Source organism: Phyllostomus discolor, chromosome 3, assembly GCF_004126475.2.
Source record: "Phyllostomus discolor isolate MPI-MPIP mPhyDis1 chromosome 3, mPhyDis1.pri.v3, whole genome shotgun sequence".
Taxonomy (NCBI): Eukaryota; Metazoa; Chordata; class Mammalia; order Chiroptera; family Phyllostomidae; genus Phyllostomus; species Phyllostomus discolor.
Window position 1 is genome coordinate 198,222,819 of NC_040905.2, and position 27,140 is coordinate 198,249,958.

The following is a 27,140-nucleotide window of genomic DNA, read 5'->3' on the forward strand; positions in this document are numbered from 1 at the left end:
GACCCCCTACTGCCTGGGGCAGGCCTGCAGCAGAGAAATTGCGAGAGGGCTCTGGGTTCAGTCAGACCTGGGTTCTACTCCCATCTCCACTGTTCCCTAGCTGGGTGACCTCGGGCAAGTCTAGACCCTCTCTGAGTCCATCATTCGTCCCTCCCTGGTAAGCTGCAGGGGATGGCAAAGGCTCTGTAAAAGCAACAAGTTCTCTGTATCTTCTGAGCTGTTGTCATGTTGCCCCACCCCCACCCCTGCCTCAGCCAAACTGGGGGTAGGGGTTACTTCCTTAAACACTCTTAAGAGAAAGTCTATCCTTTTCCTACCCAGTGCCTCCGGCTTACAGTGCCCCTGGATTTCTCCCCAGCTTCCCAGCCAGGGCCCCTCATCCTTCAGACGCAACTCTAGCTGCGCGCACTTCAGGAAGCCCTTCTCAACCCACAGCTTCGGGCCAGAAGCCTGCAAGCCTGCACCCTGTTCAAGGGCCCCAGCCCGTCCTGGCTTAGTTATTTTCACCCGAGCCTAGCACAGGGCCTGCGCACCATAAGTGTCTAGGAAACAGGAGGAGGACAATGCAGGCCAAGGGTCAGCTGCTTCTTGCAGAAAAATCTCCCATTGCTGATGAGTTTTCCAGTAAATACATCGGCGTAGGTCTCCATGTCTTAAGCTTCTACCCTGGCTCCCAGCTGTGGCCACAGCTTCCGTCTCTCTGGGCCATCTGGTTCTCATCTGGACAGCTGTGGGGCCTCCCAGATCCATCCCGCCCTTGCTCCGAGGGTCCCCGTGGCACAGGGACTTGGAGCATCAGGTCCCCCTCATCCCCTTCTCCAGATCGGAGCCCGTGGCTGGCTGTGAGCTGGGGAAACATGGAATTTTCTGGCTCGGAGAACACCCAGGGGCTCCCTCTCCCCACTCACTTCCCCTCTGGGCTCCGGCACGTTCTGATGGATGAAGTGTGAGTGGAAAGTCTCCTTCCAGTCCTGGCTCATAAAGCAGCTGGTGGTGGTCTCGCTCCGCACGGTGGTGGGAGCCTGGCAGAGGTGGCCGGAGATGGGGAAACAGACGGGACCGGCTCCTGCCTGGGGTCCAAGGCTCCCTGCTCTCAGCAGACGTCCCGGGATGGACCAGCTCACCTGGGGGTGGGGCTGTCTTTTGCAAATTAAGGAAGAGCTTCCGTGTGGCTGGAAACCGATTTGACAAAGCCATTTACAGCCTCGGGTACCCCCTCTGGCCGGCGGGCTCAGACCCAAGGAATTTGGTCTGTGGCAGCGCTGTGCCACCTGCCCACGGAGGGCATTGGGTGGAGTGTGGAGGAGCTCAGGTCGCCCGTGTGGGGAAGCAGGACCGACAGGGTGGGCGACTGCCTGGAATTGTCACTGTTCGTAAGCCATCTCTCCTCCACAAGCGTCTTTGGTGGCAACAGTGGCCGCTTTGCCCTGGTCCTGCTGGGTGGCTGTTCTGCCACATCTCATGTGGGAAATCACCGGAGAAGGGGGACATTGGCAGGTGGAAGGTGAGGTCAGCCCCCTTGTTGCTTGCCAGCATGTTGAATTTCGGTGTCACCTCAGAGTGACACCAATAGCCCGAGTCATTCCGTTACTCCACAGAATTGACTGAGTGCCTACTAGGTACCAGGCACTGATCTGAATAAATAGACAAAATTCCTGTCTCTCCCCTTCAGAGCTTTTATTCTTGTGAGGGGAGACAGACGATAAAAAGGAAAACAGTAAAAGTATAAGGTTCGTTAGAAGATGAAAAGGGCCCTGAGACAAAACAGGTAGAGAAAGGAGTGGGGGTTGGGACGGTTCCCGTATTGAATAGTGTGGCGAGTTCAAGGTGGCGCAGTCACTGTTCCTCATCACGCTGTGTCCTCCCAATAGCTCCCGACAGGAAGGCAGCCTTGTGCCACTTTGCAACTGAGAAAGCCAAGACCCAAATGGGTCTCATTTGTTCATTCATTTGTTCATTCATTCATTCTACCACTCAGTCATTTTGCAAACACGTATCTGTATCTCAGGCCCTGTGCCAACAACGGTGTTAAACACAATTGAGATCCCTGTGGGGCATTGAGGAAGATGAAGTCTCTGGTCCCCAGCCCCACACTGTTTTAGAGCCAGTGGGGAGCTTGGGCCCCACCACAGGAGTCCTGGTCCTATTGGTCTGAGTGGAACCCTGGCCCCAGATTCTCCTGTGCAGCCAAGACTGAGAACCAATGGTCTAATGGAAATACCTTTCAGGAGCACTAAGCGGCAGAGCTGCGATTTGAACCTAGGCCTCTGCCCCTCGGGCTCTCTTTCTCTCCACTATGCTGAATGACACAGCTTCTCAAATAAGAATGGGCCCATCAATTGAAAAAGAAGCTCCCCGCCTGAGGTTTGTTTCTCTGCATCCAGCTGCAATGCTCGCTGGAGGAGCTTCACCAGGCCGATTCCCAAGGGCTGGACAGGAGCATGGACCAGGACAGACCTGGATGGAAGCCAGCTCTGCCCCTTTCCTGCTACGTGAGCTTGGTACAGTGGCTTCACCTCACTGAGCCTCAGTTGCTTCATAGAGTGGTTGGGAGTGTTCAGGGAGATATTACATTCTCCAGGACCTAATGCAGGCTGGCAGATGGGAGGCACTACATATACACTTGTTCAATGAATGAATGAATGAATGGTCATGCTGATCTTAGAGGAGAAGCGCCGAAGGTCTTGCCTGCCTGGCTCCATCAGTCATCGTGCTTAGTAACTCATTAACTGCCCTCCACTAGCCCAGAAGTCGATCATCTGCACCTTGGGAGGGCGGAGTCCCATGCTGTCCCTAGCCTGACCCTCCTTTCCCTCCTATAGATCCAGGGGTGACTTGGTGCCCCAGAGAACAGTTAGCAATGCCTGGAGACATTTTTGGTCATCACAGCTGGGAAGGGGTTGCTACTAGCTTCTAATGGGTAGAAGCCGTAGATGCTGTTAAATATCCTACCATGCAAAGGCTGCTGCCCCTGCAACGCTCACCCAGCACACCGTGCAGCGGTGCTGAGGCTGAGCGACTGCTGTGCAGAAATCCTCACTACCCCCAGCCCTGCATGCGCTTTGGTGCTCATTCCTCCTGGCCCCTTCCTGCAGCCCTCACCCTGCCCGTGAGCCCTGCCTGCACCACCTGAGTTGGCCACCACCTGCGGGAAGCTGTCATAAAATGGGAGGGCAGAGGGGGCCATCCGGGACTGTTTGGGGGAGCGTGGTTGAGGCTGCCTGAGGCGATCTCCTTCCTTTCTGCAGCTCTACCCACTCCACCTGTATGTAGCACCCCCAGTTCCATGCAGAGCCCTTACCCAGAACCTTCTCCAGACTCCCTTGCTGCAGAGCTGCTCTGGGCTCCTAGGGCCCACGCCCACTGCCATTTCTGAGGTCCAGCTCCCCTCGGCCCTCCCACTCGGCTCCCCCTTCGAGCCTCAGTTTACAATGCCACCTGCTCCTGTTGGACTGGCCACACTCTCCCAGCACTCCGTGCTTCTCCTTTGTTCCACGTACCATGCATTTAATACCCTCTTCTAGAAGGTGTGGAGTGTGTTTGTTTTGCTCACCAGTGTATTCTTAGTGCCTAACACAGGGTCTGGCTCATTGTAGTGGCTCAGCAAACCTTGGCTGAATGAATGAGCCATACAGAAGTTGAACCTTCCTGCCCTGATGTCCTAAGTACCCACTGAGCAGAGTTTGGTGTCAGATACCTGGCCGTGCCCTGCTGGATTCAGCTTTCAGAAAAGGCACACTCTCAGAATTCTGTCATTTCTGTGCCAGTAGGGTACTCTGAGAGCCCGGCTGGGAAACTGAAGCTCCAGGAGGGGCAGGGACTTGCCCAGTATCGTGTATTAGGTCACCCTACCTCTTGGCATGTTTCTTCCTTGCTGATCCTTTCTGTTAAGTGGGGCTCTCCATCCTGCTGATTGCCCCGTGGGGCGTGTGGGCTGCAAGGTGGTAGGGGAGTCTCATGGAGCACTAAGCAAGTATGGTGCGTTCCATTCTCCTGCAAGAGAAGCCGGGGCCTCCTACAGGCTGAGGTGGAGTCGGGGTGAGCCTGTGGGTCCCCAGGACCCCTGGGCAAGGACAGGACCTCCCTCCGTTCTCTGCCCAAAGCCCAAATAGCATCCTAGCTGGCGGGGAGACTGTCTGCAGCAACAGTGAGGTGATGTCTGGTTTCTCCTTGTGCATTGTAAGCAATGATTAATCTGGCTTCCAAACCAAAATATAGACTGAGCTCTATTATAAACACGGGTCCTGCGGAGACCCGCCTGCTGGGCAGCAGGAGGCCCCTCGAGACCTCCGTGGTCCCTGGAGCTGTCCCGAAGCATCTGCTCTCTCCTGGAGCCAGTCAGACACCGATCCCCCGTGGAGCAATCACTACCCGTGGGTCCACCTTGTGGTCAGTGCCTGCCCCTTAATTGCTGGGGCCCTGGAGAAGATAATGGTTTAGATTGTCCTAGGTCCTGGGGCCCTGTCATTTGAAGCTATTTGGCTGGCCTCAGCTTGGTAAACACCGTGAAGGTATTTTCAGGGACCGTACAAACCTCCTGCCCACCCCTCCCTCATGCTGTGGCTGTGCTCCCTCTGCTGCTCCCGTCCAGCCAGGAGAAATGGGCATTCATGGCCATGTTCAAGGTCCTTCAGGATCCACTAGTTGGGAGAGACCTAGGAATTGTGGCCTTCTAAACAAAGCCCAGCCCAGCCGGGCTAGAGTCTGGGGAACAGCTCAGGCTTGGCTATAACTTGCTGAGTAATCCTGAGCAAGTCTCTTCCCCTCTCTGAGCCTCAGGGTCTCCGACTGTCCAGTGAGAAAGGAGGCTGTTAAATTGATGGCTTAAGTCCTTTACAACTCAGGTACTCCAGGGTATGTGACCATCCCCCGCCTCCGTAACGTTGCAGTGATCTGCAGTCTCTGTCCTGGGGAGGTGGGTCTATAAGGGGGTCTTTCCCTGGGTGGCCCTGTGGCTCTTCTAGGCTGGTGTCAGGCCTTGGTATGTGTGTAGGGATTAGTGTCACAGCTGGGCACTGCCCTTGGGAAGCTGTGTGGCCTCAGGAAAGTCACTTTATCTCTCCAAGCCTCAGTTTCCTCAACTGGCAAGTGTGCCCAGTAATTCCTACCTCTAGGATTGATTGCAAGGAGCTAATGAGCAGGTGTATTTAAGGCTTTAGTGCTGAGCCAGGCATAGGGAGGTTAGGGTTCATATCCCCAAGGTTCACTGGTTTCCTTTCAGCTGTGTCCTGAGTAAAGGGTTTGCTTAAAATCTCCTCCTGGGATTTCACTGGCCACAGTTCTCTGCTAAAGCACTGGTTTCCAGAAAGTTTCTTTGTGGCTGCCGAGGAAGTCCAAGGAGCCAGTGACCTTTGGGCTCCCTAGTTGCCTTTCATGCTTCTCTTGGGATCCCTGCCCCATTATTGCGTTGGGTCTTTGCAACAAGCCCTCAAGGCAGGCAGAGGATGGCAGAATGAGGCTCAGAGAGGGCAATTGCCTGTTCCACGTCACACAGCCTAGGGCTCAAGGCTCAATTCAAAGGCTTTGCTTTTTCTTCCTTTTCTGCAAATTCCAAGTGGAGAAAGATAATACTAACCCTGGCTGGCGTAGCTCAGTGGATTGAGCGTGGGCTGCTAACCAAAGCATCGCAGGTTCAATTCCCAGTCAGGGCACATGGCTGGGTTGCAGGCCATGGCCCCCAGCAACCGCACATTGATGTTTCTCTCTCTCTCTCTCCCCCCCCCCCATCTCTTTCCTCTCTAAAAATAAATAAATAAAATCTTAAAAAATAAATAAAAATTTAAAAATAATAATAATTTAAAAAGATAATACTAATGGTGATTATATAGATCCTATCGTGACACATCTCTGCTCAAAAACTTCCATGGTTTCCCATCATATCACCACCCTGCAGGCACTGGCTTCCTGCTTCTTCCCTGACCACGCCCACCCCTCTGCCTTTCACCCTTCACCATTCTGCTCCAGGTACAGGGACCTCATTCTTTTTCGAACCCACCCGAGAGTGACTTTGCCTCAGGGCTTCCGCACCTGCTATTCCCTCTGCCGGGAATGCCTTTTCCCAGAGAACCAGTCCCATGTCTGGCTCTCTCACCCCATTCCACTCATCAGAGCGGCTTCCCTGCCTGCCCCCCTGCAGGCTCCCTGTCCTCAACCCTGCTGCTCTCTGGCCTCTAACTCTGCTTGCTTTTCTTCAAGGCGCCGGTCACTCCCACACATCATCTCTTTTTCAAGTTTAATTTTTAATTATGGTTACAAAACTCTGCGAAATTTACCATCTTCACCCTGTGTCAGTGGGCGGCTCTGTCATGTGAAGTGTACTCACAACGTCGTGCAACCATCTCCAGGACTCTTGCAAACCTGGAACTCTGCACCGTGAAAGCGACTGCTCCCCATTCTCCCTTCCCCAGACATTATCCTTCGTATTTACCTGTTCTGTGTCTCCTTCACTGGACTGTGAACTCCGCGGAGGCGGGGGGTTTTGTCTTCCCATTTGTCCCATGTGTAGAACGGTGCTGGCGCCTAAACGTTTGGCAAATGTTGAATGAATGAATGAAATGCGGGAGGATCACAAGGGTAGCAGCAGCCAGTCATTACAGGGCCCTGGAATTTAATGCCGGACACTGTGCCAGGGGCCTCACACTCACTATATCATGCAGCCCATGAGCCGCCCATCGTCTCCCCAGTTTACAAGAGTGGAAACCAGCACTCAGGGAGGTGACATTGGGGGCCCCAGGTCACACAGCTAGCCCACAGTGAAGCAGGAGAGGAACCCAGAGCAATCTAAACCAAGGGATCTTAACCATGCTGCATGCCCGCACCGGCTGTGGTCTGTGCCTCAGTTTGCCCACTGGGGAAAAGAGCACATGCCCACATGGAAGAACCTTACCCAGCTGTACTGAACCTATCTCATGGGTCCTTACTGAGATGCAATCATATTGCTGGGCCGTCTGAGGCATGAGTAGGTATGGAAGGAATGCTTGTAAACTCCCCAAACCTCCTGGGTCAACCTGACTCTGCTTTTTATAATTAAGATTCCCACTTCTTGGGGGCTTGTGGGGGTGCTCTGTGCGTGCCTGGGATGTCTCCAAGGTTCTCGGTGGCCTTGGGTGTCAGAAGGACCCTGTGGTAAGTGTGAACCTGCTGGTCCTTAGCCATGGAACTCGGGGTGAGTGGCTGCAGTTCTCCGAGACTCGGTTTTGTCCGCTGCAAAATGGAGATGATGATCCCTCCCCGCCCCTCGTCCGGCTGCTGTGAGGGCTGGAGGAAGTCACGTGGGAGTTGTCCTGAGCGAGCAGCCATAAAGGCTCTGCTCGCATCAGGTGTGTGCACCCGTGTGTGCGCTCTGGCGTCTTGGGTGGCACCCTCTGGGGGAGCCTTGCAACTCCAGATCTCAAATGCCAGAGCTGAAAGGGACACAGAGTTCCAACCCCCTCATGTGAGTCCCAGAGAGAGAAGGGCAGTGACCCACCCAGAGTTGCCCAGTCAGCCAGAAACGGGCTGGGCCAAGCCCAGGGCTCCCTGTGTGGGGGCTCTCGTAGAGATCAGCGCCGCCGCCCTGATGTGGAAGCCCCCCTGCTCGGTCTCACTCCACAGCAGCCCTAAGCTGATGGAAGCTTGATGTCTAGGGGTTCCCTTCGGAGAGCTCCCAACTCAGAAGATGACTGAGGGGTCATGCCCAGCACTGCCTGAAAGCACACACTCCCTTTGGTTCTCTCGACCTAGATGACCTGGCCTTGAGCCATGGTAGTTGGGCCATGGGGACAGAGGGTCAGGTTGGTGCCGGGGTGTGGCCAGACTCCTCCATCAGGCATTTGGGTGGCCTCCGTCCCATTGGAATGCTGCTGGAACCAGTGAGGGGCAGGCAGGCAGTTATTTTGGCTAATATATTTAGCCAGTATGTGTGAGATCTTTTCTAGTAGGGGGTTCCTGAGAAGGGGCAGGTCCTGACAGAAGGTTCCAGAATCATAGGGTGGTTGGGCATATCCTAGACCTGGAGGTCCAAATCCGTCCACCCACCCACTAAGAACTCCCTCCACCTCGGCTTCTGGTGGTCACACCCTTTCACTGGATTTGGGAAAAAATGGTTACCATACAACATCGGTCTGTCCTGGTTGCTGCATGTCAGTTCAGCTCACAGACTCTGCCCAAGGAGTGAGCAGTCAGTCCCTCTGATGCTTCTGGTCCAGAACCGTGAGCAGCAGAGAGGAAACCAGAGGCACCAACTAACCCTGACGTACGAGTATCCACTCAGCGGGTATTTACTGACGGTGCACTGCGTCCCTGCCGTGGTGCGTGCAGTGCTGAAAAGGCAGGCAGGGAGGCTCGGCCTCTGCGGTCCACAGGCGCAGATGTGGCTTCCCAGCCTGACGCGGTTCCTTTCCCCACAGGGATTCAAGGGCTATCCTGGACCGGCGGGGCACCCCGGAGAACAGGTGAGGACCGTGGCCACGGCCCCACCCTGCTTGCTCTCCTGCATTCTGGCCCCTGCCTGTCCTTGGCCTCCTCCTCCCGGGCCCTGCTCCATGAGCAAGCCCCAGAGCCAGGCAGCTGTGCCTCCCGTCCTGCTGGGGCCCCCACCCCAACCCCACCCAGCCCACCCCACCTTGCCTCCCCCCCCCCCCCCCCCGGCCACATCTGCCTGAAAGAGCTGGAGTCCACACTGGCCCGGCATTGGCACGAGCTGCTCAGCTCTGGTTAGAGCCATGAATAGCAGGCCTGTTCCGGGCGATGTTAGGGGATATTATACACGCCGCCACGGGCTTTGCAGGAATTTTGGCTCCCCTGGCCCAAATCAAACAGCAGTGGCTGCCAGCGCGGAGAGCCAGCCAGGCCTCCTCAGTGTGTTCTTATTCCTGGGCCGCCCGCACAGGGGGTTTTGTCCCTCTGAGCTGGTCTGACCGGTTTCACAGAGAGGTGGGCTTGTGGGCCCAGCAGGCCAGTGGCTTCCCCTTCCTCCCGTTTCAGCTCACATTCCCGCCCTTCTCTTTGTCCATTGTGAGCCCCAGTCCCCCACTACCCCTCCGACCTGGAGCTGGGCAGGGTCTCTCCTTGCCTCATGTTTCTCTCTGTTCCTTTGCAGGGGCGGCCGGGACCAGAGGGCAGCCCAGGGGCCAAAGGTTACCCTGGCAGGCAGGTGCAGTATATGGCTTCTGGAAGCTCTGTGGCCATGGTGGTGTGGAGATGGCCACGGTGCCCCCAGGCAGGGGAGGTGGTGGGCTGGGGGCCAAGGAGCTGCACCCGCTGGGTGGGCCCTGAAGAAGGGGATGTTCAGAGGGCTGGAGCCAGGCAGCAGGGCAAGGATGCTCAGTAAGAGAACAGAGGAAAGGAGTTCGGGTGAGGTGGGGGATGGGGCTCCAGAGGCTCCTCCTACCCAGTCTGCCCTTGAGCCACCTCCCTGAGGTCCTGGGGTAGCTGGGGCTCCCAGTGAAGACCTCCAGTCTAACCCATTCCCACTCTGCAGAGGGAGACAGAACTCGCCCTGGGCTGTTGGCAACCAGTAGAAATTCTCCATGTGTTCTTGCCCCACTGTCTTTTATGTTTCAGGGGTTACCTGGTCCTATAGGAGACCCTGGCCCCAAAGGCAGCCGGGTAAGTGGGCCTTGGCAGGTGCCATACAGGTGGGGCCTTGGGGGGCATTACCTTTTCCTTCCAGTGGGCCTGAGAGAGATCAGGGCTGGGAGGCCTCCACCCGGGGTCTGTCGGGGGGCTGGGGCTGTGACCCTCCCCCTGGAGTGCTCCCCGGAGAGCAGAGGGACAGTGGAAGGGCCTGGTGATGGGGGACCCTTGAGCCAGGCTGGAGCCATGGCCAGGCAGACTGGGCAGCAAAGGGTGTGCTGGGGGCTCGGCCACAGTCCACCTGCCACCATCAGGCATGTGCTAGCCATGTGCCCCAGCACATGCCAAGTGACGGGGACCAAAGCCAAGCCACTTTGTGTGTCATTGGACTCCTCAGAGGCCTCTCTGCTGCTCCCAACTGAGGCTGAGGGGCCCACCCTTTGGGGAGGCCAGTGGTGTCTGATGGCTGAACGCTGCCTAGGCCTGGAAACGGATAAAGCATCCACTGTCCCCCTCCTGCAAGGGGGAGCCAACCCTGAGTAGCCAGCTGCCTCAGTTTGCCCATCTTTACAATGGGAGTGACGTCCATCCTACCTATAGCATGGTCATGGGGTGCTGGGAATTTGGAAGCAAGTAGTGCTGAGGAGGGACCACCAGGTGGGGGGGGGCTCCCAGGTGAGCTGTGGGGTGGTAGATAAGGTTCTGGGGAATTGAATGGCAGCTAGTGGAGTGTGGAAGGCTAAGAGTTGATCTGGTGGAATCCTCTCTTGTACATCCCAGGAAACTGGGCTCACGGTGGGGGCCCAATGGCCCTACTGGCGAAGGTGGAGATAAGATGAGGACTCAGGGGTTCTGAGAACCGGGCTCACCACCTCTCAAAGAATGCTCAGCAAGTGGGTCACACGGTTTGCAGCCAGGCCGGGTCTACATGACGTGTCCTCTACTCCTGAGCCAAAGCTATTTATGGCCACAATCTCGGCTCCAGTCCCGGGAACTAACAGGCAGCTGTTAGGAGAGCATCTGGGAGGTAGGAAAGGGGGTAGGTGGGCAAGCTCCCCAGCTCCCCAAGACGTGGTGGTGATGATGGGGGCAGCGGCGGTGGTGGTGAAGGTGGTGATGTGCACCGGCCAAGGAGGCTCCTGTCCTAGGATGTGGAGCCTCCCTTAATCTACCTGTCCCCACAAGCTGTGACCTCAGAGGGTCCTGCTGAACCCAGGGAGGTCTCCTTAGTTCTGCCACTAAGGGTCTCTGATCTGCCAGGGGGACAGGAGGAGTGACAGGAATCTGGGGCTGCTTGATGTTTGCCATGCTGGAGGCCACCTGTGGAGAGAGGGCTGGTCCAGCCCAGCACACTTCTCCAGGGTCACAGAGCCCTAAGCAGCCTGGGGGAGCTGGGCTGTGTCAGCTGCCCTCCCAGCCCTGCCATCATGGGCCTCATGTTTACGAAGTAAGCAGAGGGCATGCTTTGGGATCAGAGCGATTGGATTTGAGACCTGTTCTGCCACCAACCGTCTGTGGGATCTTGGGCGAGTTACCGGACCTCTCTGAGCCCATTTTCTCACCTGTGGATCTGGGTTATAAACCTTGCTTCATCACCAAATGTCACTTATCAACATGATGGATCTTGTCATGCTGGGTGCTAAGACGAAGGCTTTGCGACCTCTTGACCTTTTAGGGAAGGACAGATGGTTGTAAGCCTGCACTGTTGCTTAGTTGTGGGAGGCAGTGTTGTAGAATGGTTAGGAGCCTGGCCCGGGACTCTGATGATTTGATTCCAAATACCAATTCTACTGCATTCTAGCTGCGTGACCCTTCACCTCTCTGGGCCTGAGTGTTCCCACCTCTACAGGGGGTGACTAATCAGACCTACTTCCTGGGGGTGTCATGGGGATGTGGTGAGTGGGCCAGTGCGTGCAAAGTCCTGAGAACAGGGATTGGCACAAAGATGGTGCTCAGTAAAAGTTAGCTTCTGTTATAGTCATTTTTTAAAAATATTTTATTTATTTTTTTTTAGAGAGGGAAGGGAGGGAGAGAGAGAGAGAGAGAAACATCAATGTGCGGTTGCTGGGGGTTATGGCCTGCAACCCAGAATGTACCCTGGCTGGGAATCGAACCTGGGACACTTTGGTTCCCAGCCCGCGCTCAATCCACTGAGCCATGCCAGCCAGGGCTATAGTCATTTTTAAGTCATTCCACTAACATCTAGAGAGTGCAGATAGTAATAGGAGCCATTGAGAAGTTCTAGGCTAATGAGGACATGAACCGTGGACAAAGGTAACGAAGATGCAGTGGAGAGAGTGGTAAATCCTATGAACTGAGGCGCGAAGAAGGTGCCGGGGCGGAGGGAGGAGATTGCCTCTGGCTGGGGGCATCAGGGCTGTTTGCCGCAGGAGACAGCGTTACGGCTGGGCTTGGAAGGAGTTGCTCTGCCATCGTGGGGGTAGGAAGAGCGTGCCTGGTGGGGGACACAGTGTGAATAAAGGCTGAGAGACAGAAACTCAGGTGTATTCTAGGGTGGTGGGCTCTGCCCCTGACTAGTTATATCCCTTGATCTGCAGAGCCGTAGTCTGTCCCGTGAGGGGATGACGGCCCGTCTGCAGGCTCCTGGGAGGGTTGGATGTGGTGGTACACAGGTGCCTGGCGGAACGTCAGCAGGCTGGCTGGGGTGGCAGCTGCTGTTGTTGCCGGCACTCAGGCGGCCACGGGGCGCTGTGAGCCTCAAGGCCAGAGGTGAATGGGAGCCCCACATCCTAGGCCTTCGAGGCCTACGGGGAGGCCTGGCAGAAGCCATAGGTGCCTCCCGGTGTCTCAGGAGGGGTGGGAGGGGCCTGGTGCCACTCTAGCATCTAACCCAGTTGAGAGCTTCCTTCCTGCAGGTCCCGGAGCCCCCGGCTCGGGGCGGGCCTCCCCCTGAGAGCGCCCGTGCCCTTCCCTGGCGTGAGGGTATGTGCCTTTGGACTACATCGTGGGAGCCAGCACCATGCAGTCCATGGGCATATACACTTGCCTCAAGGCCTATGTCGTCGAGGAGCCACCAGAGCCACCACTGCCACCAGCCAGGAAGAGGAGCCAGAGTGTGGGAGGGCAGCGAGGGGACTGGGATGGGTCGGGCCGGCCACACCCCACCCCTCGGCCCCTCTGACCTCCACCTGCTCTTTCCTAGGGCTACATCGGGCTCCCAGGGCTCTTCGGTCTGCCAGGGTCCGATGGAGAGCGAGTGAGTATGCTTTCTCTATTGACCCCTTCCCCGCCCCCCCGCGGGGTGGCACCCCTCCTTGATAGGTGCCCCTGAGTTGCATAGGAATCCACTATGGGGACACGGCAAGGCAGAAGCCTTGCAGACGTAGGGAACAGAGTGTGCAAAGTCAGGGACTAGGACCACGTGGCACGTTTAGCAGTCAGTACAGTCCGAGTGCGGAGTGTGGGGTGGGAAGCAGGGAAGATGAGGCTGGAGGGAGAGCCTGGGCCCAGTTCCATGTTACTCAGAGGCCAAGGTCAGGGAGGGGACTCTGTTCTGAGAGCACAAGGAGCTTCTGAAGGGCTTCCAGCAAACGAGAAATTGGCCCATTTTATATTTCAGATCAAGTGTCTGTAAACTATGGCCTGTGGGCTCGATCCTGCCAGTCGTCTGGTCTTGTAAAGTTTTATCGAACACAGCCGTGCGCATCATCTACGGTCGCTTTTGCTCTCAGTACAGAGTGGAGTCCAGAGACTGTGCGGCCCACAGGCCTCTGGACTTTCCTCTCTGTCCCCTCCCTGCCTGAGCACATATTTGGGACTCAAATGTAACCCCATCACCAAGCTGGGTATAGAGAATCTTAGGAAAGCAGAAGAAGCACTTATTAAGCACCAGCTGAATACCAGGAACACTGGGTACTTTTGGGGGGCATCTCCCCAGTTCAGGTCCATGCATACCCACCTTCATGGAGTGCAAGGGCCATCCATCTGCTGTGCACGTAACTGGTACCCACTGTGCCCGTGTCCTGGATGCTAGGCCCTCTGGGACTTCCTCTTGTTCGTGCTTGGGGGCTGGCTGGCCCCTGCTGGAATCTTCTCCTGACCCCTTCCCTGTCTCTTCCTCCACAGGGCCTGCCTGGCGTTCCTGGCAAGAGGGGCAAGATGGGTAGGCCGGTAAAGATTTTCCGTGTCTATTACGCAGACTCTATGGGGGAACTTGACCTCCCACTGGCCACACTGCCCTGTCTTCCTGCGGCCTGGGCATTCTCTGCTTGCTCCTCTGCTTTGAGTGTGTGGGCTGGCATGCGGGGCTGCCTGGTCCTCGTGTCCTGCTTCCCGGCTGGGGCTGGGGTTCCCGTGGGCTCTGGGCCGCCCTGGGCAGGAGCCTCTGTGTGTGTGTGTGTGCGCGCGCACCAATTGCTCTGCAGTGCAGCTCTGTGTCGGGAGTGGCGGTTCTGCCGTCAGGGTTGTGAGTGTCCGTGCCGCGGGCCTGCTCAGACTGCAGGGTCTTGGCTAGGACACTCAAAGAATAGTCTCTGTTGTCTCGGCGTCCCAGTTTCACCTGTGCGTCTCAGGGACAGAGGGTGGTGGGGTACTGGGCAGGGCCCCCGGCAGGTGTGACCAGGAGGAGCTCAGCAGTAACCTCCTGTCTGCCAGCTTTGCCCGTGACTCTCCATCGTGGTGGGAAGTTGTTTTTGCCCTTGTCTGGGCATCTATGGGGCAGGAAGAGGAAGCCGAGGCAGAGAGGGATTAAGTAATTTGCCGGTGGTTTCGCACTGAGTAAACAGCAGGGCTAGGATTCTAACTCGGTTTGTCCCCGGGGCCTCTGACCTCAGTGATGGCTCAGGCTCCCTGGCTGGCGACACTACTGTAGAAGTGGGTTCCCTAGAATTTTGGCTTGAGGGAAAGCTGCTCATTCCAGTGCTCTCACACTCACAAGGGGAAACTGAGGCTCTGAGAGGCAGAGCAGTGTGCCCAGGGTCCCACTGCCAGGCTGAGGGATACCCAGGACTGTCGCCAAGGCATTGTTCTTTCAGGTGCTACCCCCGTGGGGCCTTACAGCTCCCTGCCTTTGCCCTGCGGGTTAACACCTGGACCGGGAGCCATCACCAGCTCTGGGTCTGGGGCTCCCTTGGCTTGTGGTTGGTGGAGAAGGGGCTGTGGGGGAGGCCCTCTGGGGACCAAGTAGGGGTACAAGATCCAGGTTCCGGCTGCAAGGAGCTGACAGGAGGCACCTCACCTGCAGGCCCAGGCCCAGGCCCCTCTGTGCCCTGCGGTCTGAGGCCTGACACACACGCAGATCTGGGCCAGGAGCAGCTCCTGATGCTCTGGCTTCAGGCAAGGACCTGACGTCCCCAAGGGCTGGGCTGGCGTTAGGATCGGTTCCTCAAGCCAGGTGACCTTGGGCAAAGAGGCTAATTCATTCATTGTTCTTTCGTTCATTTGTGTGTTCGTTCAGTGAACACCTAGCATGCTCTTTGGGCCAGAGTCTGCGCTGGGTGCTGAGCAGTGAACCAGATGAAGTTCCCATTCTCGTGGGCAGACAGACAGACAGACAGACAGACAATGACTGTATGGGGGAATGAAGAATGAACGATGGACTGTCAGATGGTGCTGAGTATGAAGATAGAGTAGGATGGGGACAGTGAGGACTTGGGGTATAGGCTGTTGATAATTTAGTTTATGAACCAGTTTCTCTCCTCCTCACTTTTCTGAGAAACCTGAGTGAGGGGAGAATGGGAGCCCATGGCTCTCTGGGGAAGAGCATTCCAGGTCAAGGCCACCTTCAGAGCCACCCATGGGGGGATTTGCTCCGATTCCACTCAGGCAGCCTCGCAGAGGGCCGGGCACTGCCACTTTACAGATGAGGGGATAGATGGGTGAATGACGTGGCTGAAACCTTGTGGCTTCTGAGGGCCAGAGCTGGGTTAGAACGCAGCAGCCCCAGCTCACGCCTCTCGCCCCCGAGTGCTGCCGTCCAGAGCATGGGCATTGGAGTCTCCTGAGCACGGAGGGAGCCTGGGCACCCCGTGGCTTCTTCTGCACAAGCCGCCTCCAGGAGCGTCAATAGGGCCATGTTTCAGCTGCCCTCGCCCACCCCGTCCTCTACAGCCTCCCGGCCCCCCTTTGCTACTTTCAGCAGCCCCTTCCTTTGCCTGCTCCCTGAACCTGTTTTCTTCGTGGAGCTGAAAGCCTCCTGCTCACGGCTGGGAAGGCGGCACCAGCCCGTACTGGGTCTGGGGAGCTCAGCGCCATTTTCCCATCTGGGAGTGGGATCATTCTACAAAAGCTGACTGAGCGCCTACCATGTGCCAGGTACGAGGCGTAGCACTGTAGCCAAAACAGATCCCCGCCGCCGCCACCACCACCACTAAAGCAACATGTATTGAGACCTTACCTGCATGGTATTTGAACTCCATGTGATTCTCCCACTGATTCTTTGAGGTCCGATTGGTTTTTCATGTGAGGAAATGGAGGCTTCGGCAGCCAAAGCCACTTGCTCAGAGATCTCCAAGGCCTAAGTGTCAACTCATCTCTGCTTCCTTGCTCCATGCCATTAGCTCCCTAAGATTCCATGCTCCTCGATGCACTATGGGGCTGTGCCCAGCACAGGTGTGGGTGGGAGGAAACCCCTTCCCTTCAAATAGCCCTATGGTCAAACAATACCCCCAATGGCTATGAACACTCCCTTAATTCTAGTTCAGCCGCCATGGCCAGCAAATGGGCAGGATCTGCATTTGGATATGATAGAATACGCGTGGAATTGGATTTCATATCACCCAGTCGTTAGGCTTTGTGCCCGCCTCTGCCGGGCCTCCAGTCCAGCGTGCCCTTGGCCGACGCCCTCCTGAGTGGTGGTCAGGGCTATCCCCCCTTGTCAGGGCTCCCTAGCCCTTGCTCTGGCGGGTGGGGTCGAGGGCCTCTTCTGTGACTAGGTTTACCCAAGCTGTAGGCCAGGCAATTTCTAGGTACTTACGAATGAAAGAAATGTCAAGGGAAGGAGCTGAGTTTCCTCGTGCCAGATCGCAGCGGGCCTTGTTGCTGGCAGGCCTGGCGATGGTTTTGCTGTAGTCCGTCTCTCTCCAGCAAGCCAGACCTCAGGCCCGTGCATGCGCCCCCTCGGTGTTGGGTTTGGAAGGAGAAAGTGAGCCAGTCCTGCTCATGTGAGCCGAGAAAGAGACCGTGGAGGTCAGAGCACATCAGAGCTGTAGGAGCCTTGGTGATGAGCTGGCCCAACCTCTTTGTCAGACTCATAGCTCGGAGACTCATAGCTCAGAGAGGTCAGTAATTTGCCCAAGGTCACACAGTAACTTGGTGATGGAGTCAAGACTCGAACCCAGGACTCTTGTTTACTAGTAAGGGTGCTCTCCACGTCCCTTTTATTCTCTCTGTGCTCACATCTTCAACCTCCAAAGGAAACCTGTGGCTCTCCTCTCCTGCACACATCACTTGCTAGAAAGAGAAATGCATTGTGGTTTTCTGAGGAGGAGTCCAGATATAAGACGTTGTAAACTTGGCTGGAGATGTCAGCTCCAGGGGGTTTGTCCTGGCTGTCCTGGCTTGTTTGGGGCGTGGCACAGTGACACTCACAGCTGGGATCGGAGCCATGCCTCCCGACCAAGGGTCTCTCACTGGGACTAGAAAGATGCTATTCCCTGTCAAGCTGCTGGCAGATCTGGCCAGGCTGGCCACCGCTCACAGCTTCTCTTATGCCTCTGGCCAGGCCTGCCAAGGTGGTGGGGTCTTGTGTAGCGAGACCCTGGAGCTTAGAGCTGGCCAGGCCCAGCCCTGGCTCCCACTCCCTTGGTGTGTGTGCCCCAGGGACAGCTGAGATTTGTCTGAGGCCCCATGCCTGTCCAGGTGGGACAGGGCCTCAACCATGGTGCATTTTGGTTTCAAGCTCAGTGCTCTTCCCAGTTCTCAGACTGTGGGAAGATGGGGGCAATGTGACAGATCTCATGTTTGTAAGTAGGGAAACTGAGGCCAAACTACATGAAAGTTTTTAGCTGTGGTCATGCCATGGGTCAGGGATGTGGCCTCCAGCGTTCCCAACTTGCGCTGGAGCTGCCCCAGAGCTACTGGTGACTCTGGAGTCCTGGTGAGAGTGCCACCTGCCTATCTCCTCCTTATTCCCTGAGGTGACTCTCGGGGGGCTCCCCTAGTGGATTTCAGAAGCGCGGGGTGGAAACACGTTCAGAGTCATGAGAAGAGGGTTCCGGGTACCTCCAGGACTCTTCCATGTCAGCGCACCTGGAGAGCACACATCTAGAAAAGAATGTGGGGTGTTCGGGGTGCTGTCGGAAAGGTGCAGGTTAGATGTATGCAGGAACTTCCCGAGTCTGGAGAATTTAGGCATTGTAAGGAGGTCTCCAAGATCCTTCTGCAGCCTCTTCCTAGAGTCCACTATCTATTCCCTCTGTTGGCATGAACCCTAACCAGTGTGTGATGATAGCACAGTCGAGGTTGCCAGGGGCTGCATTACAACCGCCTCACATCTTTTTCAGCCCAGCTCTGCCAGGTGACTCGGGCAGGACCGAGCATTTTTCAGGCCAGGGAGCTGAGCCCTGGAGGCTTCAGCAGGACTGCTGATCTGCAAGGCTGCGCGCTCCCCCTGCTCCTACAGCCCAGCTCCAGGAGCAGACTGGGTGGACACTGCCTGGAAGCCTCAGAGACCTCCTCGGCCCTCAGCATCCCGCCATGGATGTGGTGACGAGGACCGTCCCTGTCTTCATGTCCATTGTGGAAGAGCCCAGAGGCGGGTTCTGTCTTCTCCTGGGCCTTGTTCTGCTTGGAGGATGAGGCGTTCAGTTCCTTAGGGAGGCCTGACCTGGGGCAGTGGAGAAACCACGTGGCCAGGGCTCTGGCAGGGTGCCAAGCTCAGCGCTTGGGCCTCAGGCCAGGCTGCTGCAGCCAGAAGTTCGGGTCTGTGGAGGAGGGTCCCGTGGCTGGCCGGGCTGGGAGTGCAGGCCGGGCACAGGCAGACGCAGCCGGACGGAGGGTAGCAGGCGGGGCGGAAGCGGGGCCACGTGTTCAGCTCAGTGGCTGCCTCTCTGAGATCCAGAGGGGCCAAGCCTCAGGGGCCCTGCACCAAGTGTTGGAAATGGGATGTGTGGCTCAGTCGTGGGGGGATGCGGCAAGCTGGCTGGGCGCTGGGGCCTTGGGCGTGTGCTGGGCCTCATCTCCCACTGAGGCAGTGAAGTGCTGAACTTCAGGGACTGCTGCGGTCTTTTCGCCTCAGGCCGTCTACGATTGTTCCAATCCATTATTTGTTCCGGCACTTTTAAAGCTATCTTTTTCCCCAACCGTGATGCTCTTAACTACTAACCATGCCCTAGGTTCCTGGAGGTCACCTGCTGGCCTCCTCTGAAGGGAGCGAGACCAAAGATGGAGATGGGGGCTGGGCATTGCGACCACCAAGGCTGTGCAGGCAGAACCAGTCCTCAGCATCAGTCATGCCACTCCCTCTTGGCCATTAGCCCAGGGTTCTCCTGAGCCCTTTGAGAGACCCCAGGTTTGCTGGGGTCCTTTCTATGTATTCAGTGTCCAGGCAGAGCTAAGAGAAAGGGCACTGGCCTCAGACTGCCGGGGTTCAGATCCCAGCCCTGTGTGACTTTGCTCCGTTGCTGTGTGACTTTGAACAAGTTATCTAACCTCTCTGGACCTCAGTTTCCTCATCTCTAAAATGGGCCAAGAACAGGACCTATCTCACTGGGCTGTGGGCGTTCGCTGTCATTGTTACCATCTTACCGTCATCGCCCCCGGGCTATACTCAGGCTGCATTCTGTGTGCAGAAGTGCTCCCGCTGGGCTTTGCCCATTCTGCCTTGCTTATGCCTCAGAGCTGTGCCCTCACACCTCACACCGCCGCTGCCTCCATGTGCCAGCAAGGGCTTGCCCTCCGTGCACTGTCTCAGCTCATCCCCTTGGTATCCCTCATTGTACATCAGAGAACTCTGAGGCTTGGAGAGGCCTGTGGCTGGTGGAGGCAGGACTGGCTCCGGGTTGCTCTGGCTGCACAGCCTCACCGGGTTAGCTGGCCTGGCAGCTGGGGCTGAGAGGAGTCCTTGAGCCAGCCTGGAGTGGCCTCTGAATGCAGACCCGTGGGTTTGGAACCTTCCTGGTGCCTGCTGGGTGAGAATGTGTTGGGCACGGCAGCCAGGACTCATGCTTGGGGAATGCTGTCAAGGTCTCCCATCTTATTCTAGACTCCTTTCTCCCAGGCCTTGTCTGGGGGTTGGGTCAAGTTCAAGGGTTCTTAGAAATCACACACCCCAGCCTGTGCACGCCAGGGGATTGAGTGAGGGTCTGTCCAAGGTTACACAGCCAACCTGGAGGCACACCAGGGTGGGTCTCCAGACTGTCTCCAAATGCCGGACTTGGAGAACGGGGCACGGGATTTCCAAGTCCTAGCCCTAGTAGTCCATGTGGAGCTGACTGGCTGCCCACCTGGATGGCAGCCCCCTTGTCCCCTGAAGAACTGTCTTCCTCTCTTGTCAGGCCCTCAACCCCAGCCTCCAAAGGTGGAGGCAGGGACTCAATACCTTCAGGAGGCTCCGCTGGCCACAGCCCACCCAGGCCTGTCCCAGGAGGTTAGAGGGATCTACCTCATAGCCTGACAAAGGGGCTGGATTGGGGCGAGGCTGGAATGCGCCAAGGATGTGGGGAGAAGAACCTTAGGTAGGGTCAGGTGTATCCCCACAGAGACCTGACCTGGAGGTGGGCCCGTATGTGCAAGCATGCACACACACTACACACGCATGCATGCATGCACGCACCTCTGCCACACTCTGAAGCCAGCGGGGCACAGATTCGAGCAGGCCAGGATTTGCTTTTTTGTGTGCAGCTCGTAGGAACGTGGCAGAGTCCAGAGAGATGGGGCCTGGGCTCAGCTCTGCCACAAATTTGTTTTTGGCCTTGGCCAAGGGACATTTCTTCCTGAACCTCAGCTGATAGCCTTCCCCCTCAGGGGTGGGTGTCGAAGGCAGGTGAAGATTCATGTGCAAAGTGACTGGCTTGGTCGATATCTCTACCATGTCCTCATTTCCTCCCTCGGTGTCTGAATGAAGCCACACTGCCTATAGGGCAATGTCTCCTTGCCCTCCTGATCCAGGAGGGCTTCCTGACAGAGGAGGGATGTGAGGGGAGTAGGATTGCTGGGCAGGGCAAGAGAAAGGCCTGGGTGCACGCACTTTTCAAGGTCTCTGCCCAGCCAGTATAGACTTTAGAATTGGTTTGGGGTTTGTTTTTAGGTTTAATCCACTCACCGGACTCCCCTGATAGCCTTAGAAACTAGAAATGAATTATCCTCCATAAAAAAAAAATTGTTGCTGTTTGAACAGTTCAGGCATCCACTTGGTCAGAAATGCATGACATTTCCCTGAAAAAGCAATGATTTGAATTCAAGGAGGCAGAGAACAGGTTTTCCTAATTTCCAGGCTTGAAGACTTTCTTGTCCTTTTGAAGTAGAATGCGGTTGTCCCCCTGCCACCCCAGGTGTGTCCCCACAGCTGATGTTCTTCCAGCTGCCAGTCTCCCCAGAGAGTGTGGCGCAGGGTCAGGGAGGGGCGAGAGAACAGACCTGGCTCGGCGGGGTGACCCGACCTCTCTCCGAGCTGCCGAAACTCACCTGTAACAACCGCGCTGCTGTTCACCACCGTTGGAACCTTGTATGACCTTGACACTCAGCATTTCAGAGTCTCTCTATGTATAAAATAGGGATCGTGATTCTACAGGGTGGCTTTTGACGGGCATGTCACAATCATAGAAGGCCTGAGCTGGAAGATGCCTCAGGCCTCCCCTTCTTTGACCAGTAGGGAAACTGAGGCCCACAGGGAAAAGAGATACTCTTATAACTCTCAGCAAATTAGCAGCTGGTCTCCAGGCCTGGACCCAGAGTCCTGACCCCCCCCCCCCACACTCTATCAGGACCAGGTCTCAGACTGGGGGGTCGGCACTTCCATGCTGGGGAGCTGGGTACCGGTTTCTTTTCCGGGGCTCTGAGGGCGTGAGAAGAGGGCTCCCTGTGCATGGGCCCCAGCACAGCAGCCAGCCCCTGGGAAGTTCTCTAGGTGGAGTGTTTGGGGAGGGCACAGGGTGATCCGGGACCCCACTGCTCGCCCAGGTCCCAGGACCAAGGAGCAAGACTGCACAGGCCTGTCCTTGTATGTGTCCCTGGGGTCTGGGTCAAAGCCACCCAGAGGTATAAACTCTAATCTATAGGTGTTTGTTCTCTCTTGTGTCATCAGGGGTTTCCTGGAGACTTCGGGGAAAGAGGCCCCCCGGGACTGGATGGAAACCCCGTAAGTATTTGAAGTCTTTGGGAACAGGAGAGAGGTTCAGGGGAACACGCAGCAGCAGGTGGTAGGGACCCGAGCTTTGGGGTCAGGCGAACTGGGTCCAATCTCAGCCCTGCCGCCTGCTAGCTGGGTGCTCTTGGGTGAATCGTGTGACTTCTCTGAACCTCCAGCTCCTGTCTCTTCTGGGGGCCCTGTGACCCCACCCCCAGGCTGTGCCCCACCCCCAAGGACTTAGGAAGGTTCACGGGTCCCACCCCACTGGGAAGCCAGGGCTACTGCTGTCTTACAGAGCGCCAGGAATGTTTATGAGACGGCAGCAGCCCCGGGGAGCAGACAGTTTGCAGGCCCTGTTTGGAGCGGGGAGCCGAGTTCTAAAGAAACCTCCAGCACAGGCATGTTTATAGAGTTTGTAAATAATCAGAGGCCCGCTGAGGAGCCAGGTCAGCTTGCCCTGGGGAGCTGAGCCCGCCTTTCCCATCTTGTCCCCGGCCCAGGCTTGGTGAGAGGAAGCCTGGAGGTGCAGACCATGTCCAGAGCTCCTTGGAACACCTGCCCTGTCCCCGACCTCTCCTTGGGGCTCCCCTCCTGAGCAGCTGTGCTTCCTGAAGAGGTGGCTGCTGGGTCCGTAATCAGCACCTAATGATGCTCTTCCTTCATTTGCACAAAGACTCCCTGGGACTGACCCCAGGGTTCTTTGGGAGCTGAAGCCCTGGCCTCAGAGCCAGGTGGGCCCGGGTTTGAATCCTGCCGCACCACTTGCCAGGCGTGGCACTTGGACAGACCAGTTCACCTCTCTGGACCTCAGTTTCCTTCTCTGTAAATCAGGGGGGTCAGGATGCCAGCCTCTGAGGGCTGCTGGGAGAATGAAGTGAGATCGGGGAAGGGGTTTGGCCTGTGACCGTTTGTCACTGGGTGGAGCCGTATGGATGGTAGGGCGCATATTAACAGGGCACAGTCCCTGCCCTGGAGGAGCTCGGGGTGTCTCCCAGTTATCACACAAGCCAGAGCAGCGGATGGGTGGGATCAAGGAGGTCCCAGGTGCTGTGGAGGAAGAGAGGAGTAGGGAAGACTTTTGGGGAAGGTGACACTAGAATTGGGTTGAAGACAGAGTGAGGAGGCGTTCCAGGGGGAGGAAAGAACACCAGCAAAGACAGAGAGTTGAGAAACCAGAGCCTTTCCGTCATTGGACTAACCAGTATGTGATGTCGTCCTGGAAGGCCCCTGAGTGGGACAGGGATGACTTTAATCTCGTGGCCTAGAAGAGCAGAAAGGAGACCTAATGTGCGGTCCCAGCTCTGCCACGTAGTTGGTGTGTGGCCTTGGACAAGTCCCTCCCTTCCCTGAGCCTCGGTTCCCTCATTTGAAAGCCAAGGCTGCTTCTCACCTCCTCCTCCTCTTCTTGGTGGCTGGAGCGATGGCCTGTGTCTGAGCAGCCCTGGGATGGCACAGAGGATGGCAGACAGATCCCCTGGGTGGTGTTGGCAGTCCCCACTGATAATCACCACCCCTAGAGCCCCTTATTTTTATGCACATCTTCGAATTTTGAACTTGATCCAAACCCCTCTGCCATCTTGTCTGGTGCAAGCAATTGAAGGTCCACTTACAGAGATGAGGAAAAAGACACCTGCCCACTGCCATACCCAGCCATGTCTCCTGAACCCTGGGCAAGAGCTCTCCCAGCATCTCGGAGGCCGTGGGAGGCAGACATCTGTGAGCCCGTAGGGGTTCTTTAAGGGCCCTGGGCACCTCCTGGCTGAGAGGCGGGAGGCTAACCTGGTGGCTCTCAGCCTGGGGCCCTCAGCACTGTGGTATTTTCTTGCACTTGACCTTGGGCAAATCACTTAACTCTCAAGCCTCGCTTTTGCCATCTGTGGAGTGAGGACGAAGTGAGACCTGGGTTAGGCACCTTGCATGCCCTTGTTCCCATAACCAGGATTCCGCCCGTTCCTTCACACTTACATTTTGGAAATCCAATCTCCCGATTTTCCTGATGTGGAAAGCTGACAGCAGAGGGGCCAAGGGTCTTGTCCAAACCTTAGGCCAGGCTCAGAAGAGCCACCCGTCAGGAGCAAGGAATGGTTAGCTCGGAGGACTCCACCAGGCATCCATGTGCAGGATGGTGTGGAGGGGGTGGCTCCTGAGGGAGACAGGGCAGCTAACCACCTTGGTCTCTCTATTTGCAGGGAGAACTGGGCCTGCCAGGGCCCCCAGGAGTCCCCGGCCTCATTGTAAGTACACAGATGCCTGGGGAGGGAGAGGGCCAGGAGGCAAGGTGTGGGGAACAAGCGACAAGTCCTTTGAAAAGTCCCCTCTCTCATCAAACCCCAGGAGGAGCTGGTGTAGCAGGACAGACCAGTCTGGGCAGGGGGGCTGAGGGAAGAAGGCCCCTCTGTGTGGTCTCGGGTGCACTACCTACCTTCGCCGAGTCCCTTTCTTCACTAGTTAAGTGGGAGGGGGCTTGGAGTACGACACTGCTGATGTACTTTCACACCCGTGGCCTCTCCATCACTCTGCAAGGAGCTGTGGACATTCCCATTTGACAGGTGGGGTGCTTCAGGTCCAGAGGACCTGACTTTGGAGGCAGAACACCTGAGTTCAAGCCACAGCTCTGCCACGCCCTGGCTGTGTGCCCTGGGCTAAGTTACTTACCCTCTCTGAGCTTTAATTCCTCATCTTTAAAATGGGGCTGATAGTAGGATCCTCTTGGGGTGGTTGTGAGGATTCAATGAGGCTGAGCTCACATGTACAGTTCTTGGCATGAGGTCTACCACTCAGTAAATGTGCAGTTAGTGGGAAGTATTGTTACATCAACTATTGTTATTACCTCCTGATGTGCCCGGCACTGAGAGAGGCCTGTATACAGGGAAGTGGGAAGCAGTCTGACCTCTGATTCCTCCCAGGTTGGGGCTCCAAAACTGAGGCCCCCTCCTGGGCCTTCAGAGGCTTGGCCTTGACCCTTGGGCCTGGCTGCAAGGGCCAATGAGAAGCCTGAGTCTGAGAAGTGGGTTTGATGCCCACTCTGTTCTGTCCTCTGGCTCATGCCTCTTGGGGTTTCAGTCTGAGGGGCCATGGCGGCCACAAGCAGACTATTCCCTGGTGCTTCGGCCACGCCAGCTGTTTGTTCAGAAGGAGGCTGGGGAAGGCCCTGGGGGTGGGGGGCGGGTTGTGGAGCCCCTCTGTTCTGGGGAAGCCAGTCCTGGGAAGAGGGCCCAGAGGCCCCCAGGGGCAATGTGCCTCCGTCAGGTGAGTGGGGTGGGGGTGGAGAGTCAGATCAACCTGTGTCCAAATCCTGGCCTCCCCTCCTCCTGGCTGTGTGGTCTTGCTTCTTTGAACCTCTGGGATCCCACCTGGAAGATGGGCTCCTTGTGCGCACTGTCATTAGGACCACAGATACACACATCTGGTCTGGGCCCATGGCTGAGAAGGAACCAGATTCCTTTAGGGTCAAGTCCAAGCTCTACCATTCATTTCATTGCAATGCAGAGTAAATTTCTTCACCTCCCTGTGCCTTAACTTCCTCATCTGTAAAATAGGGATAATATCAGTACCTAGCTTGGAGGATTGTTGCAAGGATTTAAAGAAACTAGTATATATAAAGTGCCTAGTACATAATAAACACTCAAAAATACTAGTTATAATAATAATAATAGATGATAATGATGATGATGATACATATATACATAGGATATTTTGTGCCTGGTAGCAGCTGTCTAGATAGCTACACTGAGAAAGATTTAAAAGTCACATTGGAACTTAATGGGAGAGGATGCGGCAATTGATTAGTGATGCCTGCCTTGGCCCGGGGGTGAGGACATGTCAACACATGAGTCATACATATGTCATCCCTGATGTCCTTTGCTGAGCACCTTGTTTGGCACAAGGCACTGACCTAGATGCTTTGGAAAAATCGGTCTGTGCACGGAGCGTTCGAGAACCTGGCTTCCTGGGGAATTTCCAAGTGTCCTAGTCTAACCTTCTCTAAGCTCAGCAGAGGTCTCTCCTGGAGCCTCTTGGTCACGTGGTCACGAAGCACCAATGCGAACGCCCTGGTGTTAGGCGGGCCCTGCTGTGGGAGCCCGCTGCATTTCCACAGAGCGCTCACTGCACGAATGTTCCTGTGTGTCGGGCCCACGTCATTGTCCTGCCTGTGGGAGAGGCCGCCAGAGACGTAGAGATGGTCACCGCCTGCTCTTCCCCCGGCTGCTTCCTCAGGCTGTGGGACCCCAGGCCCTAAAGCTTGAACGAAGGGATCCTGGCTGTCATCCTTGGCGCATATTCCTATTTGTCATTGTCCCCGCGTCCACTACATTGGCTCCTCAGAGGGTGGAATTGCTTGGCCGAATTCTGGAGACGGAGACGCCGCCATCACAGCCCTGGGTCCTCCCGACTCTTCACAAAACCCGTGCCCACCTGTGCTCCCCTTTGTCCCTACAGTTCGTGTTGCCAGTTAAGACGTAGCACACCCAGACAGGTTTGAAAGTCAGCTGCAGTATTTAGCACACATTTAGATGAAAACATCATTCACTGTTTATCTGCCATTCAATTTAACTGGGCAGTCTATGTTTATTTGCTCAATCTGGCAACCCTATTCATGGTATTTCTTAGTGGAATCCCATTTGCCAGATGGGAAAACTGAGGCCCTTGGTCAAGGTCACACACAAGGCAGGAGAGGACAGAGGTGTAATCGGAGGCCTTGTCTCCTAACTCCTAATCAAGTGTGCTCCTCTTCCTGCTCCCCTCTGAGGGGTCTTAGCAAGGGTGAGCCTGGGCACCCCAGCATTGCTCAGATGATGCACCCCCCCTCCACATCACTTTTTGAAGAGCTGATGAGTTCCCTCCTTATGACTCCCTCTTGGCCTGGGGCTGTCCTTGGCCTGGGGCTGTCTTCCGCTACTCTCAGCCTCTCTTAGCACTTTTAAATCCCCTTTGCTGCCAAGGTGATGGTCCCTTTCTCCTTGCGCCTCGGGGGTCACAGGGCTGGACTTCAGACCACCAAGTCTCTGCTGCCCCCGCCCACCGGCCCCACACCCTGTCCCAGGCAGAGTCCTCTCCAACCCAAGACACCCCCCCACCCCCACCCTGGATTTTTGGGAACAATGGCTTCAGTGCCTGGAGGAAAAGTTGCCTCCCCAAAGTGTGGGAAAAAAAGACATTTCTAACCAGGAGTTAAAGGGGCAGATGGACTGAGTCACCTTTGGTTTCCCAGAGGATGTGGGTTTTTAGCTGAGCAAATGGGAATTCCATGAATTGGTAATCATTTTAATGGAGATTCATATTTATTCAATGCCTTCTGTCTAGTCAGCTGAAGCAATTTGTATGCAGACCGAAGCTG

At 56.2% G+C, this 27,140-nt stretch overlaps 1 protein-coding gene across 5 annotated transcripts in view; it reads left to right on the forward strand.

The window, feature by feature from the left end:
• Window positions 1-27,140, forward strand: part of COL27A1 (collagen type XXVII alpha 1 chain) — a 130,298-nt gene that overhangs the window by 29,948 nt on the left and 73,210 nt on the right. For all 5 annotated transcript variants that reach the window (XR_004902320.1, XR_004902319.1, XM_036022114.1 and 2 more), the window contains exons 8-14: window positions 8,388-8,432; window positions 9,080-9,133; window positions 9,544-9,588; window positions 12,719-12,772; window positions 13,642-13,686; window positions 21,758-21,811; window positions 23,992-24,036. Coding sequence is in view for 3 of the 5 variants with exons in the window: in XM_036022114.1 (XP_035878007.1) it covers window positions 8,388-8,432; window positions 9,080-9,133; window positions 9,544-9,588; window positions 12,719-12,772; window positions 13,642-13,686; window positions 21,758-21,811; window positions 23,992-24,036 (342 nt within the window). In the remaining 2 variants the exon portion in view is untranslated. The remainder of the gene's footprint in view (window positions 1-8,387; window positions 8,433-9,079; window positions 9,134-9,543; window positions 9,589-12,718; window positions 12,773-13,641; window positions 13,687-21,757; window positions 21,812-23,991; window positions 24,037-27,140) is intronic.